The 22636-nt window shown below is 38.4% G+C and overlaps 1 protein-coding gene across 4 annotated transcripts in view; it reads left to right on the top strand.

The window, feature by feature from the left end:
* The window catches only part of GUCY2C (guanylate cyclase 2C), a 156974-nt gene that overhangs the window by 115880 nt on the left and 18458 nt on the right, over window positions 1-22636 (top strand). For all 4 annotated transcript variants that reach the window (XM_070269968.1, XM_070269970.1, XM_001501698.5 and 1 more), the window contains 10 exons: window positions 525-636; window positions 5993-6074; window positions 9043-9148; window positions 12765-12827; window positions 13456-13527; window positions 13987-14091; window positions 17825-17911; window positions 19048-19180; window positions 21256-21393; window positions 22196-22284. In XM_070269968.1, the coding sequence (XP_070126069.1) occupies window positions 525-636; window positions 5993-6074; window positions 9043-9148; window positions 12765-12827; window positions 13456-13527; window positions 13987-14091; window positions 17825-17911; window positions 19048-19180; window positions 21256-21393; window positions 22196-22284 (987 nt within the window). The remainder of the gene's footprint in view (window positions 1-524; window positions 637-5992; window positions 6075-9042; window positions 9149-12764; window positions 12828-13455; window positions 13528-13986; window positions 14092-17824; window positions 17912-19047; window positions 19181-21255; window positions 21394-22195; window positions 22285-22636) is intronic.

Raw genomic sequence — 22636 nt, 5'->3', positions numbered from 1 at the left:
GGATAGAAGAGATTCAAAAATTATGAAATTGACAGAATTTAGGAAATGTAGAATTATTTCAGTGCCCCTTGACAAGTATCAAAATGGATGATGGATTTTATCTGACATGCATTTTCTCAAGACATCATTTTCAACAGCAACTTAATATTGTGGCAAACAGTGGTGCTCACTGTCATGTGATGTGGAGCTGGCTATCTAATTTCTCTTGGCCTCTGTTTTAACACTTGTAAAACGAAAGACGAACTAGTTCTCTAACGACCCAAAGAATCTATGTTGGGCAGGGTTGCTCGTAGGGTCATGAAGAAACAGAAAACGAATTGACCCACATGGACCTTAAATCCGTGTTCATGCTGTAAACCAATAAGTGGATCCTAACAAGCTCCTGGCTGGTTAACAATTACCTTGTTTCACTGAGAAGCGTTACTATGAAATACAAATGTCATCGGGCAGGACAGTCGATCTCATCAGAAGTCGTTCTAAAATGTCTTTTTTTGTTCATCCTTCTTTTCCATGCCCTGGCACAGTACAAGGTTCTTTTGACCTATGACACCCACATAAATGGAACTAAACCAGTAGATATGAGCCCCACATTCATGTGGAAGAACCATAAGCTTCCTAATGATATTCCAGGCCAGGGTAAGTATCCTTAGTGAATTTTCTTGTCCTGAAATGGTTTTTCTCGTAAAGAGAGCAAATTCTGTGGTTTATTCAGTTAGCCTGTGTTTTTTGCTTTGTTTTGTTTTGTTTATTGTCTGAGTTAGATTTGCCAGGGTTGTAAGTCTAGACTCTACTTCCCTGCACAATGAATGATATTATAATTCCGATTAAACACTGAAAATATTCTTGTTCTAATTTAGCTCTACCGATCTTTACTATGTGTCCTAGCTACCATTTGACATAAACTATCCTATAGAAAGCCAGGTTTGACGGGCAAAATGAACACAGAGACATATATTCTTATTCCATTTACATTTTACTGGAATAAACTCAAAGAGTAAGTATTTCAGCAAAGAATACTCGATGACAGCAGGCTGAGAGGTGGTCGGTGAGAAGGGCCTCTAAAGTCTCCCCCATTCTCTCATAGGACATATTTCTTGGTTTATAAGGATGGTTACTCACCTACTTAAGATGAGGTCCTATCATGTCATGGAAAGCCCTAACAGGACCAGGCCTTCACCTGTACAAGTTGCAATGCAACTATCTAACGTTGGCCATCACTAGACAGGGCCAGCCAGGTATCTCCTGGGCAAGCAGGTCTCAGGACAGTCTGTCCATGACTGACTTGGCCAAGGCTTATCACAATGAAAAGTAATTCAGATTAGTAATCTATTTTTAGGAAAAAAGTTTAAATTTGGACAAATATTTACACCTAAAGATGAAAAAAAAGTGGTAATACCATTAGTGAAATGACTTAGAAAATTATGATATATTCATAATTGGAGTATCATGCAACCAATTAGAAATACTTATTTACAAAAAATTTTAAATGACGTGAAAACTTACGATGTAAAGTAACAGAAAAATACAGCTTTTTATTTGATGAGACTCTAACTTTTTAAAATAATTTATAGAAATAAGATGTCCTAAAAAATATCCTAAAATGTTAACAGTGATAGGCTTTGCGTAATAGGATCCTAGAAGAATTTTCTTTCTTTTTTATATTTCTCTTAATTTTCCAAATTTTCCATAATTACTGTATTAATTTACCATTTTTTTAAATATTTTAAAATATTAAAAATTATAAACTAGAAATAGTTCTATCCCAGCCCCCCCCCACAGCCAGAAACGGTCTGAAAGGTTGATGTGACTTAAAGAGAACAGTTCTGGTTCAGTGGGTTTGCTTGTGTTAAAGCCATAGCTATGTTTCTAGTCCTCTTCAGTTCCATGAGTCAAATTTGGTTGAAAATGATCCCTGTGTTTTAATCCAATAGGTATGAACCATTGGCTAAAGCAAAGAGGGAGGTGGGAAGTTGAGAGCCCATTTTTCTAAATAATAATCAATCCTGAGCTGACTTCAGATTTACTGTTATCTTGCTTTTTAAAGTTGATTTCTTTTCTTTAGCAAGTTTTTTTTATTGTCTCTAGAACCATCTTCAAGCTTCGTAGGTTTTGAATCAAACTTGACTTCTGAAATATATCTCTTTTCTCATGGGTTTCTGCAACTCCCTACTTCTTTTCATGACTTTTTGAATTGAAATTGTTTTTCTTTCTCCTTAATTATCACTTTCAGTGATGACGTTGTGTTTAGATTTTTTTAATGTATTTCTTTAAGAGGTTTTAGATATTTTGGTAATGGAATAGAAGGTCTGTGATTTGTAAAGTGATAAACTACTCAAAAAGAAATTTTTGAGAGAGTTCTCATTATTTACCGAAAAGAAATCACATCCAGAATTCATATTATGTACGACAGGGACAGTGCATCATCCTGGGCAAATTCACTTCATCCTCAGTTAACTAGAAAATTCAGTTAGCCAGAGCTTTTCATTACTTGTTACTACGTTTAGTTTTAAACTTTACAAATAAATTAACTCAATCTTCCAAATGGTACACAAATAAGATATTCATGTCTGGTCTTTTTATCTGTGTACACAACTGCCAACTAAGCAGCAGAATGTTTCATCTGGACATTACACCATGCATGAATGAAATATCTTTTCCTTCATTCCATAAAGACTCAATGCCAGGCATGTTCTAAGCATCTGGGACCCAGGAATGGACAGCGCAGATTTGGTTCCTGTTCCTCACCCAAGCCTTCATCATCTGCCTTCTGGGTTACGATAACATCCAACTGACTTCCTGCCTCAGTCCTGCCCCCTGTCCACTTCCAATCCAACCAACACGGCCACCAGAATGGCGGCACGAATTCAGTCATGTTACTGAATTGCTTCTGACACTTCATTTGGCAGCTCCACTTTACCTACAGAATGAAGTCCAAATGACGACTTATAGCACAAAATGTCTGCTATCTTCCTATGTCTCCAGCCTTATTTTTCATCTTACTTGAAATCTCTTGCCCACTCTCTCCATTTCCTTCTACTTCCTTAAAGAAAGCATCTTGCAACTTCATACCCCTGTGTCTTTATTGATGCTACGCCCTCTACTAAAATTTATCACTGCTCTGTACAACCGGTAAACAACTGCTCATCCCCAATATTTAACTTGAATCTCACCTTTCCTAAGCTTTTTCTTAGCATCTCAGGAGATTATTGTTCTTGCCCTTATCCTGCCAGACTTCCAGCATAGTACTTATATCACACTAATTTGTTTACACATCTTTTAATACCATACACTATGTAAGTGTAGGGTCCATTCTTTATTTATATCTCCTTGCCCCAAAACACTGCCTTGGAAGGAAGGACAGACAGATGGACACACAATATGAGATAATGATGGTTATGTTCCTAGTCAGCACTAATCTATACAGTGTTAATTTCAGTCACTTTATTTCTCTTCCCTAAGTATGAGTATCTTCCTCTGTTAAATCAGATTTGTTAACTGATCCCAAGGCATTTTTTCCAACTATCATGTCCTATGACCTTGGGGTTATAAACTCAATCTACATTCATTGTAGATCAAGTTAAATAGAATGTGATAGCCACAACATCCATGAAAAGGCGGCAGCATCTTAACCTTAGAACTAATGTGATACTGTGACTTATCTAACAAAGCAAATTAAAAAGTAGGTTAAAATAAAAATTCTGTATTTAAATAGTATATAGTATATTTAAATATTATAATTATATTTAATGCAGTGAGATGTCCACATTGTGGGAAGCAGATAGGAATCGAGGTGGGCTGAGGACCCAGCAGATAGGAGGTCCCCATACTCCCTCCCACGCATACTCTAGTCTAGGGGATGTGTAATTTTAGTACTGGTGAGTAGAATCACCTGCACCATTGAAATTGTATTTCTCATGCTCCCTTTTGTTTTTGCATGGGGTTGGGGTATCAGAGTGATGGTAGCGGCATTGGTGGTGGTGGTAATAGAAATGGTGATTATAGTAATGAACAGACTTCACCAGTCATATGTGTCCATAATGCAAATCCAACTCCAAGGTATTAATTTATTTGTGCCCTGATGAGAATAGAAATCCAGCACTCACATTGTCTCTGTTAAAAGTTTCCCCTTAGCAGAAAACAAGATAACAACCAGAGGCAAAGTCATATGTTAGGAAAGCGTAAATCCTTCAAAGTCAGCCCTTAGAGAAAGTTCCTGCAGTATTAACCCTGAGCTCAACCCTCTCCCTCAGAAAAAACGGTTAGTTCATTAGAAGGAAATAATGTGATGAAATGAAAACAGTTTAAAAATATGTGTGACATAAGATAAGTCTAATGGCACAAAAGAAATTTTTAATATGGACTTATTTGTGTATTTTAACATTTGGACACTTTTTCCTCAATACGTTTATTGGATGCCTTTGTCATTTTAATTAATATGCATGAGTTGTTCTGTCAGCTATACATAAAACTTCTTGCTTCCCAACTTTGTAAGATGAAGATGTTAGTGTCACTATCCTTCCTTCTACCTCCTTCCCACATCCTAAATTCTCCTGTATTTTTCTTTAATTTGTCAGGGTTGATAATATTTCTTTGGGAACCATAATGAAGCCCTCTGTCATTTACCTATAAGTTGATTCTGTATGTTGAAAATAGTGAACATTTTCATTATTATTACTATTTATGTAAAGCCAAATAGCATGCTGTAATGATATTTCTTTCTATGTAGCTCCAATGTCTCCCCCTTGTGCCATACACACACACAAAAAGACGGCCTTTAAAGACAAAATTCCAAATTCTCAAAATCAGGCCAAATTTTACTTTGTTTCATTTCTATTTTTTTATTTTTATTTTTATTTTTGGGAGGAAGATTGGCCCTGAGCTAACATCTTTTGCCAATCTTCCTCTATTTCGTAAGTGCGACGCCACCACAGCATAGCTTAATGAGTGGTATGTAGGTCCGCACCTGGGATCCGAACCCATGAACCTCAGGCCACAAAAGCAGAGTGTACAAACTTAACTATACCACCAGTCGGTCCCACTTTGTTTCATTTTTAGACTATGGCTTCCTCGAACAATTTTCCCTAGAGTTTCTGATGGGGTCTCTTTTATTTTTGCTGCAAGAAGAAACATGTCTTCCTCACCATATTTCTGTTATCTTCCAGCCTCTTACACACTCTGTCTGTTGCTTGGAATCCATTCCATTTTTTCTCCTTGAACCAACTAGCTTCCTATTCTAACAGGGACTCTCTGTGGCCTATATGAACCATGACTTTCTTGTACACTTTTATTACTGTTGTTGTCCTTCTCAATCTAGGCTTATTCCTCTGCATACTCAGACTCTGCTTCAATGTTTCCTTGGGTTGGATCCACGTTTTCCTGGATTCCACTTACTCTTCTGTGAGTGTCTCAGGTTACTTCATCTACACAACTCCACCCACGTACTAGTTTTCTAATAAATGAAATTCCTTACAGTCTCCATTGACTTCCCTCAGTGACCCAGCAGAGCTTGGGAAGGACCAGTGGGCAACTCTGTCATTTAATATTCCATGTATACTTACTTCTCTTTCAATTTGTGTCTGTATTAAGAAATAGTTGTTTCTGTCTTCCTCTGTGAGTCCTCCTTAGGTATATTGGTCTCAAGGACACCAGGTAGGCTTCCGCCACCAAAATTATCTGTGCGCTGCAAGCTATTTTATGCTCTTGTGACATTTGGAGATTCCCATAAGAAGGAAATGAGATTTCTAGACTGTAAGGATTGCTGAAATTAAACCACTTTTCCTGGGTGGTTTAATTCCAGACATTTTTCTTCAGAAACCCAGGACACAGGACCTATATTCCCAATGAAGAGGTTAATAAAAGATAAATATTTTTTTAAAAGGGCTCCCCTATCCCTTTCCCCAAATTATATTATGCAATTAGAGTAATTGAAATGTTTTTATTCTCCTTTCAAAGATCCGTACTAATGCATTTTTCACTGTCTTTTCTGCCACAGGACCTCAGATCCTGATGATTGCAGTCTTCACTCTCGCAGGAACTATCATCTTGCTCCTGCTCATTGCTCTCCTGGTGCTGAGGTACCTACCACCCGCTCTGTCCTGCTGTGCTCATCTCAGAGAGGGAGGAAAGGAGAGAGGGGGAGGTCTGATGTCCACTGATGATAATGTATGCTCACAAAGAGGTCTCCAGACAGATCTAAGATCAGGATGGCATTCTTAATCAAAGACTCTATCAAGGGCAGAATATTGCTGAGTGGATAGATTAGAGCTTCGGAGTCAGAGACACCTGAACTCAAATCCCAGTTCTGTGATTTACCAGTCCTGTGGTCTTAAATGTATTATTTAACAACTTAAACATGTTCCTTAGCCTCAGTATCCTCATCTGAACTGTTGTAAGGAGTTGAAATGAGGTATGTATAGTGACTACCATTTAATAAGCTTTTTATAAGTGAAAATAGCTATTTTTGCTGTTTTATTTATATTTTGTGGGAAATTTCAAAGTCTCAATATTGCATAATGTTCAAACTGGAAGAGACTTTAGAAAGCATCTACTCCAAGCCTCCTATTTTAGCATGGGGAAAGAGAGGCCTAGAAAGCCAAATGGCTTGTCTGGAATCATTTCACTAGGTAGTGTGTAGGGACAAAACTAGAACTCAGACCTTCTGACCATGGGATGCATAATTATTCTACTCAACTTGGACATATGAAGTGCCTAGCACAGTGCCAGAGACACAGTGTATACTCAGAAATATTTGTTGAATATATAAATAAATGAGTGAATACCATACTACATCCTAATCTCTGTATGTTAAACCCATGAAACTTTCTATCCTTTTATATTATCAGGATCACTCCCGTTTCCTAACTACCAGAGAACACTTTTCTCTATGTATCACATGCTTTAGTCTGTGTCACTATACTTTTTCAAAATGAGAGAGTCCAGCCCGTTGCATGTCAGTGGAAGTTTTCCCCAGGAAAGGAAGTAAGTTATTCTCTTCAGTCTGAAGGCTCCTGGAACTCCATGTTGCCCAGAAATATAGGAGGTGATCTACAGTGTGTGGTGACCATTTAGCTGAGGGGGAGCAGAAACCAAAATTCAGGGAGAGTAAAGCCAGTCAATAACAAGGTCGCAAATGCGTCTGTTGTCCCTCAGAAACCAAGTCTAAATGGGTGTCAGCTTAAAATGGGGATAAATCACGAGGCAACAGACAGTAATGGGTGAAACAGGCATTTTCCATTTTCTTTAAGCATGAAAGGCAGAGATAGGGCTTCCTAATGGCCAGAGTAATAGCGTGTTCATGAGGACATCTGGAAGACGGATGTTACTCTTGCAGTTTTCCATTACAACAATCTATACAAGAAAAGTAGCAAATGATTTATGGCATCCCTAATTCAATATGAATGACAGCTGGCTCTGTTGGTCTCAAGAGTTTACTGGGGTACAGAGATGACAGCCTGGAAACCTTCAAGGCCTTGATAGTTATCCTACTTGTGTCCAGGTCTTAGAATCATAATTATTGGTCAATAACATTAAAAAATACATTTTTTATATGTATTCAATAGAGGAATACTCAGAGTTAGATGGAAGCGCAGGAAGAGAATAATCATTTCTGCTTAGGGCACATTAAGAAAAGCATCATGAATGACCTTAAGAAGGTGAGTAGGAGTTTGTCAAATGACTACAAGCAAGGGCAAACTCAGGGACAGATAAATACGTCAATGGAAAAGCATATAGATTCTAGAATCAGACGCAATCAAGCGCGAGAACTTGGAAAATGATAGAAGTGACAGTACAAGTCAGTTGGGAAATGATGTTGGGATGGTAGGCTTTAAACATGGAAAAAAATGAAATTAAAACCCTACTTGAAACCTTATACAAGATAGAGTCCATTCCATATGGAGTTTTAAATGGATTAAGGACCTAAATATGAAAATCAAACTTCAAAACTCAGAAGAAATTAATAGAAAATTACTTTATGATCACAGGTTAGGAAAGTATTTCTCAGTCAGGATAAAAAAAAGTGTCATAGAAGAAAAAATATATAAACATGGCCATAATAAAATCAAAACTTTCTATACAACAAAGTTAAACAATAAACTAGAAGGAGGTATTTGTAACACATAAAAGGACAAAGGATTTGTTTCGCAGACTACACAAGGAATCCATGAAAGTTAATAAGGAAAAAACAAAGCAATAAAAAAACAGGCAAAATTATGAATAGACAACTCTATATAATTCTACATATTCTATAAACCAGACAGAAAATATTTGAAAAGATACTTAATCTGTCTAGTAATCTAGAAAATAAAGTGCAAAGCAGAAATTAAACACCACTTCACATACATCATAAAGGTTAAAAAAAAAGTTTAACAGTACCAAACATTGAATATAGAGGAAACAGGAATTCTCGTGATGGGAGGGTAAACTGGTACAACCACTTTGCAAAGCAATTTGGCAATATCTGTAAACTTGAAAGTGCGCATCTCCTACAACCCAAGAATTCTACTTCATTCATACTATCTGGGGGAAACGATTAGAAAATGTTGACATTTTTAATGTTGGGATACATGTTATATTTTCTCTGTGCCTTTCTATTTTCTTTATACATATTTTTTTAAAGACATGGATGCATAAGAGGAACTGGCTTATTTAAGAATCTGGTGTATTTTCTGGAGGCTTAAAAATTAACATTTTTGCCTTTCAAAGTTATCAGATTCAAAATTTTTTTCTCTCCTCTTTCTTTCCTCACTCTTTCCATGTCATCAATTCAGATTCTTTATTATAGTGAAGGAATGCCTTAGTGACGGACCTGAGAATGTGAAACAAAAAGGAAAAAATAATAGAAAAGGCCATCAGAAATCCTTACTGGTCCATTAATGGCCAGCACTCGCCAATTTGAAGAACATGGAGTTACACCATTGGGCTAGCCTCACTTGTGACATGTCTGCCTGAAAATATTAGGGTTCTAAATTTTCCCCAGTGTTCAGAAGCTGAATGGCATAAATACTAATAAAAACCTATTGACTGGCTTTATTCCTTTCCCAGAAAATATAAAAAAGAAAATGAACTTCGTCAGAAAAAATGGTCCCACATTCCTCCTGAAAAGATCTTTCCTCTGGAGACCAATGAGACCAACCATATTAGCCTGAAGGTAAGGCGTCCCTTACCTGTTCAAGAAGGCTAGAGCTGATGCAACGTGCCAGGTATCTGACAAGACTTTAGAGGCATGGTAGGAAATATTCCAAGTAGGGATCACTTGTTTCAGAATCCAAGATTTAGATGTTTTCTAATTCTCAGCTTCCCATTTTTCCCTTAATTCTCTACTGTCCTATATGTCAGATAGTTGATCAAATGAACACTTCCATGGAGACTGAGATAGGGTATGTTACTCATTCTTTGCGTCTGATACAGAAGAGAATGCACATATTGAGAATGTGTCGTGGAAGGGATTTAGGAATGGGTAGAGCATCTAAGTTCCCCTAAACTTTGGATATTAATCTGCCTGTGCTAAGGACGTATGACTTAGCTAGCTCATTGCTGAAGAAAGAGGCCTCTGCTGATATTTTCCCACATTCTCCCTCAGCCAGGAAATAGCACAGCAGGCAATGATAACAACTCACTTCCATTCACTGTAGCCGATGCTGGACCTATGTTGTCTCATCTACTCCTCACAAGGAACTCATGAGTTGAACTTTGCTGATGAAGAAACTGAAGGACAAAGGGTTAAGACACAGGGCAGGGTCACACAGAGCTAGTGAGTAAGAGTACTACAAACAATCATAGCTAACACTGAGCACTTCTTGTGTGCCAGATACGTTGACCCATTTCATCTTCCCCAAGCCCTGTGTGGTAACAGGGCTAGAATTTCAGGAACATGGCCATAATTTGAACCCAGTCTATCTAACTATAAAGCCTAAGATCCTAATGCCTACCATACACCATATTCTTATTAGAGTTTTTATACTAAAGTATACTAAGAGGAGATGGAGAACCAGAACCTCCGCATGAAGGAATTAGCGGGGTCCTTCAGAGTAGGGCCAAGCTGATAGGATAGTGTGACTTGAGATGCCTTCCTGTCTAATGTCAGCAAAAGTAAAATTGCAGCATGGGTCAGGTTCAGCCTTGGAGCTTCTCTACCAGCTCTTGGCACTCGACTCCAAATTCTGCATGCGGCACTCAAATGGCTCAGATCCTCTCATGGCTGTACATGTACTAGTTTTTTCTTTCCTCTGGAAATGCTCTAAAGTGACTCTTCTGTTGCTTTCTGAGCCTCAAACACAAAAATAGTATTCACAAAGATCAGTCTGTCTCAGGCAAGTGTCAGGATGAAATCCATCATACGGTCATTCACAATAAGGTGTAAATGACCGTAAGACTATTGGATTTCCAAAGGGAGAATTTGTTGACCTAAATGACTAATTGGCAGTACCCTAGAAAGGCGAGAGGAGATTTTTAGAAGGAGTGAGTGCTCCCTGCCTCTGGTATGACACCAGGATGGACCACGTGGTCTACCTCTGCACAAGTCCAGTGTGGCTCCACTCCTCACACATCTTCCTCACTGCCTCATAAACCCTACATTCTATACTTGTTCTTTGGGGTTGAGCCTAAAACATTGTGTCTCTGTGTGTTTTCTTAAAATGTAAATATTCCTTGAAATATAACTCATCTATCCCTCGTCAGACATTACAGAATTTTTATGAGTTAATTCATCAGATTAGCCACTCACTTGGCTAAGGCATAGATCTTCGGAACAGTAAACTTGAAGAAAAGAAGTTCGAAGTAATTCAGAGCATGGGGAATCATTGTTAATCTGAGTTTCAGACAGGCTGGGGAGCAGGCGGGCCAGGAATTGGCTGTAAAGAAGGGTCTTCAGGTGCTGTGAATCAGGTGGAACAGAGAGAAAGCCCAGGAAGGTCAGCCCAAGTGAGCAAGAGGGAAAGTGACACATAACCAGCCAGGCAATGGTTCTGGATGCTCACGGAAGGCGGAGATAAGGAAGTAAGATTAAGGGACGAAGTGATAAAGAGTCAAGCATCCCTTTATTGGAACAGAGAGGGTCCCCAAACCAAAGCCTCTAGACTAAAAGAGAAGTCAGGAAAGTCAAAGGGATGAAGCTTAACAGAGAAAAAACAGTGAGAAAGATGATGATAACTCATTTGAGGATAAAATGCTTTCATTCGCAAGAAACCTTCACAAACTTTGTCTCCTGTGATCCCCAAGTATCCCTACGAGTTAGGATACCCAGATAAGGTACTGAGGTTCAGACAGTTTAAATGACCTAATCCAGGCCTGAGATAGGAAAAGAGTACTAGACAAGAAGGTAAGCTCAGGTTCTGATACATTCTTCTCTCTTTATTTTTTAAATTTTTTACATATTACTATGACAAAGATTTTCAAAATTTTTATTGAGGTAACATTGGTTTACAACATTATATAAATTTCAGTTTTACATCATTATATTTTGACTTCTGTGTAGATTACATTGTGTTCACCACCAAAAGTCTAGCTGTCATCCGTCACCATATACATGTGCCCTTTTACCCCTTTCACCCTCCCTTCTTCCCCCTTCCCTTCTGGTAACCAATCTGTTCTCTGTATCTATGTGTTTATTTGTTGTCATTTTATATTCCACATATGAGTGAAATCATACAATATTTGGCTTTCTCCATCTGACTCATTTTGCTTAGCATAATACCCTTAAGGTCCATGCATGTTGTCACAAGTATTTTTCCAAAGAAGATATAAAATGGCCAACAGCCATGTGAAAAGATGTTCAACATCACTAATTATTAGGGAAATGCAAATCAAAACCACAACTAGATCCGATACATTCTTATGTGACATTTAGTGTCATTTAACTCTTTTGCACATCATTTGTAAAGTGAGAAAAAGGAGAAGGGAAGACAACTGACATTTATTAATCTGCACTGTGCCAAACATCATATTTGGGACTTGATATAGTTTATTTCATTAGCATTTCAAAATGCCTGTAAAGGTAAATTTTTAAAAATATTATAATACCTCACAGGTTTTTATGAGAATCAAATTGAAAGATGCAATAGTTCTTAACTTTTTTTTGCCTTTAGACCAAAGTCTGGCAGACCAAGAGCCATGTCTAGCCTGCAGGGGTGTGTGTGTACGTGTGTGTGTGTGTGTGTGTGTTGTTCAATATTTACTATATTTTAAAATTAATTGCCAAATATAAAAATCTCAGAATGGCTTAGAAAAATCCATATTAGCAACTACTTTTGACAAGTCAGATGATCTAGCCACTCTAGGCTGGACTAGAGCTGATGGGGCTGCCCCCCTTAGACACCTGGCCCAGTGTCCTCCCTCACATTGCTACTTGGGCCTTTAGGCATGAGTTTGCAACCCAAATGCACAACACGCTCCCCTAAGACCATCTGTATGTAGCTACAGACAATGATTTCCAATAGGAGGAGGGCAGGGGGAGAAGGAAGCAAAGAAAATCCTTGGCTGAAGTAGGCCATAAGAAGGTGGAAAAGTAGCACAGTAAGTGGAAGGGAGGAGAACCCAGAGTTAAGCATGAGAGTGATTGATACCTGGAAAGAAAGTTTTGTTGGCGAGGAAAGGCCAGTAGGCAGAGGGAAACACAAGTCAGTTATAACAGTCTCTCTGGGAGCCTGCCTAGCATCCTGTGAGTGAATAGCAGATATAGCTCGCCTGGCAGAGCCTCTCAGCTTTGGACTGGCAGTGGATGGGACAAGATATGAGCTTCTGGAATAATTAGCCTTTTCTTGTGCCAGATTGATGATGACAAGAGACGAGATACAATTCAGAGACTACAACAGTGCAAATACGACAAAAAGGTGACTATAGTCTCCCCTGCTTCTCTGAACTCTCAGGGTATGTTCTGGGCTTTCTGACTCATCATTGCCCCAACTTCCAAGGTTGGCAGTGCAAAGGTTGGGGTGGGTGTGCAGGTTGCTCCAAGGGGCTGCTCTTGGAGCCTTTCACAGGAATGGGCAGGGCTCTGCTTCAGCGGTTCCAAAACTCACAATCCTGGGGAAATTGAAGGACAAATAGAATTTTTAAGAGGGGTGGAGTGTAGGAAGGAAAAGGAAAAACAAAAGAGGTTCAGAGCTGTCCACGCAACCCTAGTATTATATTTTGGCTCATTGCAGTGGGAAAATGACAGTCCCATACTAGGGGATTGCATCTTTCTTCCTTCCATCTTTCTCTCCTTCCTTCCTTCCTTCCCTTCTTCCTTCCTACCTACCTTCCTTCCTTTTCATTTAGTAATTCCTAAAGAAACATTCAAACTTGAGCCTCCCATATTCCAAGTACTAGGCACCAGGGATATAAACATCAATAAAATACCGTCACTGTTCTCAAGAGCTTACAGTATAGTTGGAAGACAGACACACAAATTATTATAATATGTATTTAAGTGGTCATGCTACAACATTATCTCCTTAATTCAATTGATCTTTGCAGCGAGTGATTTTAAAGGATCTCAAGCACAATGATGGCAATTTCACTGAGAAACAGAAAATAGAATTGAACAAGGTATGTGTCCCTTACTTGAAACCCTTAAGTGACAAATAGCTTCACTACACTTTCCCTAAGCAATGAGGTCCTTGGTGGAGCAAAGCATTATTGGGGGGTGCTGACAGAGAAGCCCTCAGGCCAAGAAATGGGTGACTGTACTTCTTGTTGAAAATTCTTCCAACAGTTGTTGAAGAGTGATATTTGATGGTGTAAAACATGTTTGAAATCTACTAGCATGTCCTAGAAAATGGTCCTGATGCTATTTGAGAGTAGTCAAAGGTTTGTCTTCAAGTCCCCTTGCTGACAAAAGAAAGATATAACGCAATGTATAGTAAGAAATGTACTGACATTCCAATGTGTCAAGAGCAATACATCTTCCCAAAGATCTAAACCATGACATGTTTCTTTAGCATGTAAATTTCCACTCTGGCACTCCTTTCTGGCTGACTTGCTTTGTAAATAAACATGTTATCTCAGTTGCTTCAGATTGACTATTACAACCTAACCAAGTTCTACGGCACAGTGAAGCTTGATACCACGATCTTTGGAGTGATTGAGTACTGTGAGAGAGGATCCCTCCGGGTAAGGAAGAATGATCATTTCCAATTTTTTAACCGGTCAACCATATGGAAAAAAATATATATTTAGGAGAAATTTTAAATGTTCACCCAGTGAAATAATATCAGAGAATTATTAGGAAAAGTCGGTGGGTCCATATGCTCACCCAACTAGATCACTCAGCTTTTGCCAATCAATCCTATTACAACTTTTTACAGAAAAACAAGCCAAAAATTATTCAGGAATGTAGACTTGAAAAAACAGAGAACAGATGTGGAAAAGTGAGTGATTACATCTAAATTCATTTTATTTTACTTGCATACTTGCTTTTGTATTAAAAGAAAAATGGATGGTCATTATGATGGCACCAAATAAGCATTTGGAGACTTGTTCATAAGTCCTGATGCTGTGACTGTTTAAATTCCCACCCTTCTCTCCCTTCTGAGGGATTGAGGATGCACAGGACTTGCCAGATGGGGTCAGATATTCTGGCTGAGCAAATTCAAAGCAGAAAGAGAAAGTAGGACAGGACTGAACCAAGTTCTTGGGAAGAACCAAGCGTCAAGCTGGGAATATCAAATCTGAATAGTTCAGAAGGGCAGGCATATACAAGAAACATTCATATACTAGAAACAAAGTAAGGTGTCAAGCAGAAACAAGACTGAATGGGGAAAGAGCAGGAGCAGGAAGAAATTGAAGACAGTTGCTTCAAAGAGAATAGAAATATTTGAAGCTCACCTGAAGCAGTTGCCGGGCATGTGTTATGAGAGCTTTCATCCTTTTAAATAACTTTGTATAGGTGACCATACAATTTACCAGGATACTTTAAGAGTGAAAAGGGGTGCTGTAATAATTACATTCAAACATCAGACATAAACTGCATCTGGCCTCAAGCAAACCAGGAGGTGTGGTCCCCCTGCCTTTGGGCTATTTTCAGACCCAGTATCTCTTAATAACCTCCATGTCTACCCCATAACAAAGCCAAAATCCTAAGATTGGGGGCAGCAGCAGCTTCAAAGGGGTCCAAATATTCATAATTCAATGAAATTTAAAAGCAATTTTAAAAATTTAAACTAATCACCTAGAAATGTTTAATTTTTCAATAAGCTGCAATCAAAAATAAAGAATAATCACTTTCAAAATGTATGGCATAAACTCAAATCTATTGTCAAAGAAAAAAAATCATACCCCTAAATGCTACTCTCTCTTTAAAATGATAATAATAATAATAATAAACTAAGTATTCAATGCAAAATTTAGAAGAAAAATTATGGACTAAGAAAAGGAAACTTTCAAAATTCAATCATTATAAATTGGTAGAATTTTACAATGCACTCGAGTTGTTTGTTTTTTAAGAAAAAACTATAAAACATACAAGCCTCTCATGCTTCTAATTAAAATTTTTAAAACAGACATAAAAATACACAAAAATGGGAATAAAAAATAAAGCTACGAAAAAGATGCTTTTGATTGTGAAAGAATACTTCATGACTGTTAAATTATGAAATCTAAAAAAAGGTAAAATTTTGGAAGCAATAAAATCATGAAAATGTGATTCAAACAGTAAAAACTTAAGTAGGCCAATAACAATAGAAGAAATCATAATTTCCATTTCAGACAATACCAGATTTGGCTAATTCTTCTAAACTTCAATGAATAGCTCTCATTGTCTAAATAAATACTATTCTAAAGTTAAACAAAAACATGAACGTCATCTAAATTCATCTAATATTCAGTAAGGCTGGCATAAAGCTGATACTAAAATATGATTAAAGGCTAACTATATTTATGAATATTGATGGAAAAAATCATAAATAAAATACTAGTAACTGTAAGCCAGTTGTACATAAAAAGCATAATTCAATCAGATATGGTTAATTCCATCAATGGAAAAAATATTACTCTAATGCATCATATCAAAAGGTCATAGAGGAAGGACCATATGATCATTCTAATTGATGCTAAAAATGATCATTTAAATAAAAAATTTATCATTCAGATAAAGCATTTTTAATAATAATGATTTCAAGTCTTTCAAAATTAGAAATGTTTTCCATATGAGGGCTAGACCATACTCTGATTCATTTAATTTCAGTGAGACAGAAATTTTAGAATACAGATAACAGAGCCTGGTCAAAGGGTTTCACATGGTCTTTTACTCCCTAAGTGCCCGGTCAACATGTAGGCATCGTGCCCATAGTGTTTTTGGTTCTCTGCCCTAAGGTGGGAAACTTCAGACATCTGAGTGGTCCTGGGCCCCCTTCTGGAGTTGCTTACTCACCTTCGGAGCAGACAGCAGCACGAGCTCCCACAGGAAGCTTATCTGCTCCTTTCTACCATGAATCTCAAAGCAAAGGCTATGCCCAGGCAAACTACAGCCCCCTCCCTGGTGCCATCCCTTTAGGCTTCAGACCACGGCAAATCCCATCAGAATCCACTTTTGTGAGGAAACAAATGATAAAGTTTTTCCCTAGACGGAGTAAAGATGATATGTTTCCCATCTTATAAATATGCTGTAACCTTGGCTAACCTTGTTTAGGAACAATCGATTCATTTACGCAACAAATATTTATTAAGCATCTATTCCATGTCAGACACTGAACTAGATGTTGCAGATACAGCAGTGAACAAAAATTATCAAGGCCGGCCCGGTGGTGTACCAGCTAAATTCGCACATTCTGCTTCAGCGGCCTGGGGTTCGCTGGTTTGGATCCTGGGCGCAGACCTAGCACTGCTCATCAAGCCGTGCTGAGGCAGGCGTCCCACGTATAAAATAGAGGAAGATAAGCACAGATGTTTCCTCAGCAAAAAGAGGAGGATTGGTAGCAGATGTTAGCTCAGGGCGAATCTTCCTCAAAAACAAAATCACAGAGTTTACATTTTCATAAGGAGAAGAGACAACCAATAAATAAATAAAAATGTAAAGTATGTCAGGTGCTAAGGGAAAGAATTCCTTTAGAGTCTGTCTGCTCATAACTGCCCTTGCTTAACTTGGCCTGGTACCCACAGCCCAGCCAGCCTTATCTGAAATGATTAATGACTTTGGACCATTTGTTGCAAATTACTGGTACAGTTAGAACTAAAGGTCAAATTGGGCTTTTTCCCCAAACAAGAAACGATTGTTAGTTTATTAGTTAGGGTTTTATTGTGAAGAATAGTTATTAGCTTAGGTAAAAACCCTGTATCTTGATAGAACCATTGTCATGTTAAAATAGTGAGTTCAAAATTCCAGGTCATATAATTCATACACAAAATCCAAGAACTCTGTCCTATTGACAAAGGACTTAGTAAACTTAAATAACACCTAGAGCTATTAAACCAATGGATGCAACTGATCAAGTGAGTAAAAGCGTAAGCCTAGTGAATGAATTTCCTTACAGCAATTCCTTGTCTAAAAATACTAGTGTGATTTTAAGGAGACAGAACCTGCAGCCCAACCACTTGTGAAGCAGGCTCACCAGCCCACTCTCCAGGGAGGTGTCTGCCCATTCCTTTACCCGGGTCTGGGGGAAGAACCTGGAATTTGGAACACCATGGGTATCTCCTGCTCATCTTCTTGTGCTGAAAGCCACCGAATGTTCCTAAAGTAGGAGAGAAAAGAAACACATGTTCAGGAAATCCAGGACAATGGAGTTCTAATTTGTTCCTGAGCCTAAGGCCTCATGATTAGAAGCTCATTATTTGCCTGTAATAGTCTCTCCAGAGTATCCATCCTTGAGGCAATTCACCTTGTTCCTTTCCTTTTTCTCCTGTTCAGGAAGTTTTAAACGACACAATTTCCTACCCTGATGGTACGTTCATGGACTGGGAGTTTAAGATCTCTGTCTTGTATGATATTGCTAAGGTAAGAGACCTACAAAAACAAAAGAATTTATGAAAATTAAATATAGGAAACCAGAGCTAGCAAGCTATTCAAACTCTGTGTGCATTGGTTTCTTCATCAGTAAAGTGGTAATAATAATACTACCTATGTTCATAGGGTTGTTGTGAGGATTTTATGAAATAATGTATGTCTTAGTACAAGGCCCAGGACAAATACATGTTCAATATATTTGGCTTTTTTTTTTATTATATTTTTTCTACTCTGGGTTTGGGATACACATTTTTCATAGACTTGCTGGAAATCAAAATCATATAAGATTGCAGGAAAGACAACTAGAACTTCAACTTTTTAAGAGAAAATATTAAGGACAGTCAAACATCTTGCACAAGGCAGTAATAAATTTGGACATGTATATTCCCCGGCATGACATGAAAAGGGAAGTGGATACCAGGAACCAGGGCCTCATTCATAAATGCAGGAACAGTAAGTCCTGAGAGTGAGCTCTGTGATACAGTCTTAAATCACCAGAAAGTCAAATAGTATCAGAATCAGTTTGAAAAAATGTTGTAAGACACCTATTGGCCACATTTCACTCCTGTGATCCAGTCTGAAAACCAATTTCTACTACGACACCTCTGCCCACCAGGGGGAAGCACACCAGCCAAAAGCAGGCTTCCCATTTCAAAACAGAACGAAAGGTTCTATTTCCAAATAGAATGAAACGGATTAGATTTTAGGAAATAATCTAGCCCAGCCCCCGCCATCAGAAAGGCAAAGCTTTATTCTTCGTATTTTTAAATTGAGGTAGCAGAAGACCAGAGACATACCCAAGGTCACAGACCAAATAACTGGTAAGCAGAAACACTTGAAAAAAAAAGGAATCATCCCTTTGTTTCATATTATATGTAACTACTCAACTAGAGTCTTTAGACAATTGTCTTTTACTGTGTCACTTAAAAAGACTTCAAAACTAGACGCAGTGCTTGGGCAAATATTAGAGCGTTAACAATATTTTTTAAGTAAAATTAATGGAACTAAATTTAAAATCTGATGATGTGATTCTGCTGAAATGGTTTCAAAACATCATTTCTTTCTTTAAAATAAGCAGATGAAGAGTGTCAGACCTCTTTGTTTTCCTGTTGTCTGAAAAATTACAGGGGATGTCATATCTGCACTCCAGTAAGATAGAAGTCCACGGGCGTCTGAAATCCACTAGCTGTGTGGTGGACAGTAGAATGGTGGTGAAGATCACTAATTTTGGCTGCAATTCCATTTTACCTCCAAGAAAAGGTCTGTAATGAATGAAATTTGTCCTAGTTTCTCACTTTTTTTAAAAAAAATTTTTTCACAAGCCCACACGAGGCGCTCAGAAAATGATGACACTGCAGAAAATAAACAGCCACAAGAGGCAACAGCTGGCTCGTTTTCCAGCACTTCACCCTTGTCGCTTTTCAACAAGTGCTTCTTGAGTTGAACAAATTTCCTCTGTGGCTTTCCTTCATCTATCTGTCTCTTGATATCAGTGAGAAACTATGAAGAACTTGTTGGCTTGTGGAAGCAGACCTGGGATAAAAAGTAGAGGTTAGAGTAATAAGAGATGTTAGAAATCATCTGGTCTAATCCTCTTCCTTTATAAAAGAATGAAGGCTCAAGGAGGCTGAGAGATTCACCCAAGAAGATAGAGTACAAGGCAGGAGACCCATTTCCAAATTCTAGACATCACTCATTTATCTATGATAATGATAAGAAACGATAATGACAAGAAAAAAACACTTATCGATACAATATATTCTTACTTATCCCTTCCAGGATAGTGATGAGGGTCAAAACAGTAACACAAAGAAAAATGACTCGTAAAGCATAAAGGGCTTTTCATGTTGAACACTTACCCACTTTGCCATAACTCAGAGTTAAACAGCCTCAGAAATTCATATATGCCTCAGAATTCTACCTAAAGCCAAAACTGAATTCTATTTCTGATTCTACTTTGCAACCCTTTAGTTTTCCCTTAATAAAAGAAAAATTACAATTCTGCCCCTATGTCTTCAGTCACCCCAGGCATAGCATGACACTGGACTCTATCCAGTATGTGCTTGTTGAAGACCGGCTGTGTGCCGAGCGTGGTTCATCGTCTAGGGGAACAAATCTTCATTAGATGATTCATGACCACACAAAATCAGATGAATTGCAGGTCAAATCCTGACCTCCTGAACATGAGTTCAGTTATACCTACCTATCTGTGCTGTCAGTTACTCAAAATTTTAGCGTAAGTAGATTTTCTCACCTTTCCTACAAACCCAAAACATTGGAATCAATTGTCTATGAATCAAAGTCCCATAAATTCATGAGACATAAATTCAAAAAGGCAATGAACATTTGGATGGAAAACCAAATGATAAAAATGTCTCATCATAAGCATATCACTGTACCTAACAACATGAATCTATTAATTTTTTAATTGCAGCTGCTAAAGATAGAAATCTCAAAATATTTACACAGAGCTAGGTGATACTGGAAAAGTTCCAAGGGATGTTGAAGGAAAATGAATTGTATGCCCCTGTTATTAATAGGGTATATGATAGGATCCAAAACCTGAGTGTCTGTAGGAGCCAAAGACAGGCCACAGGAGCATTTCACTTGTGTGAAGCAGACTAGATGGAAAGCATTAGGAATAGCAGGCACAGTGGTAAAACGTGAGTAAATTATATGTGCATAAGAATACTGTGGAAACCAAAGAAAACACAGCTATGGGCGACAGCTGACTTGGAGGCTGCCAGTCCGTCATACCTTGGAAATATCATTGTTAGTCTCTGTTCAAATGTGCTCTTTATTTTCTTTCATAAATATATATATGCATAAAATATTTTTTATATTTTATATATTTGTATATTGCATTAAAATGTATGGATATATGTGTATTATATTAAAATATATTTATATTATATAAAAATGTATAAATATGTTTTATATTTCTAAAGGCTTTCATAGGTTTATGCCATATGTCCCATAAGTTATTAAATCATCAGCCTCTCATATTGTACTGCGTTCATCCCACAGATATTTTCTGAGCACTTCCTGTACAGCAGGCACTATTCTAGATAGATCTTGAAAGTTATCAGGGCTATGATCCTAGCAGCTTTATTGCCATTTGACCTTGCCCAAGTCCTGACATTACACAGCCAGCTTAAAAGGTACATGTGTTCTAACCCATCACCAGCATTAGCCTAAACTCCTCAAGAGTTTGGGACCACATAAATTCGAGGCTACTCATATTTAGGGTGCATGGTGTAGAGACTTAAAGAAAAAAAGCAGACCTATGGGCTGCTCATCCCGTTAACTTTCTACTCTCGATGCTGAACGTGCAGACCTGTGGACAGCCCCGGAGCACCTCCGCCACGCCAGCTTCTCTCAGAAAGGGGATGTGTACAGCTATGGGATCATCGCACAGGAGATCATCCTGCGGAGAGAAACCTTCTACACGTCGAGCTGCCGGGACCAGAATGGTAAGTCTGACGCCTTCATCTGCCCCCTCTAGGAGCCCGAGTTCTAGGCTCCCCAAGACCCCAATCTGTTTGTGACCACATCTCAGTCCTCTCGTCTGCAAAAGGAATGGCATACCTGCACTACACATTTCACAGGGGTGTGGGAAGAATTAAATGACAGCGTGAGCGTTAGAGTGCTCTGAAAAGCCTAAGACAATGAATGTACCACCACCAGGTGACATTATTGTCCGTATTATTGCTAATTAAAGAGTCTTCCCTTACAATTTTCCATTTTCCTTTTGACTCCAACAAGAGATATGTGTCTGTTTAACGCCTGAACTAAATTACCCCAGTGGGACAACAAACATATTTTGATTCTTACTAAGAGAAGAGCTACAGTTTTTGTTAGATGTCCTCTCAGGGAGAAATGTCTCATTCCTTTCAGCCAGTCCTCACTTATGGAGCACTTATTGTGTGCCAGCTGTTAACTGTCTGGGAGTGGGGGGTGAGTAAAGGGTGTATCAGGCTGGGCTAGAGTTTTGCTCAAAGGAAGCCTCATGAAGGCAGTGGAATCTGAGTTGAGTTTTAAGGGGTTAGTAGCCTTAACTTAAGGTAACCTCCTGGGTATAAGAGGGTATAAGACCTCTTCACTTGGGGCTCATTTATTCACGCAACATCCATCTATTGAAAGCTGGCCTAGGCGCTGCCACTCTCTCACTGGGTACCCATCCAGGGTAGGGGAACCAATTCAGAATCTGGCCGCCACTAAAATTTCTTCACGCTGCGTTGTTTCTTGTAATTTGAATTATTCTTATCCCATTAGAGAAGATTTTCAGAGTGGAGAATTCCAACGGAGTAAAACCCTTCCGCCCAGATCTGTTCCTGGAAACAGCAGAGGAAAAAGAGTTGGAAGTGAGTATATCACATCCTCCCTGTATGAGTTTCTTTGGGCTGCTGTAACAAATTGCCACAAACCTGGTGGATTCAAACAACAGAAATGTATTTGCTTACAGTTCTGGAGGTCAGAAGTCTGAAATAAGTTGTCAGCAAGATCATGCTCCCTCCAGAGGCTCTAGGGGAGATTCCATTCCTTGCTTTTTCCAGAAGCTTCTGGTGGCTATGATATACCTTGGCTCATGGTCACACACTCCAATATCTGTCTCCGTGGTCACATTCTCTTGTCTTCTGTCTGTCTAACCTCCCTCTACCTCGCTCCCGTATAAGGGTACGTGTGATTGCATTTGGGCCCACCAAGATAATCCAG

The sequence above is a fragment of the Equus caballus genome, chromosome 6, assembly GCF_041296265.1.
Source record: "Equus caballus isolate H_3958 breed thoroughbred chromosome 6, TB-T2T, whole genome shotgun sequence".
NCBI classification, from domain to species: Eukaryota; Metazoa; Chordata; class Mammalia; order Perissodactyla; family Equidae; genus Equus; species Equus caballus.
Note: the sequence above shows the minus strand (reverse complement) of the source record. Positions and strands in the feature narration are given on the sequence as shown.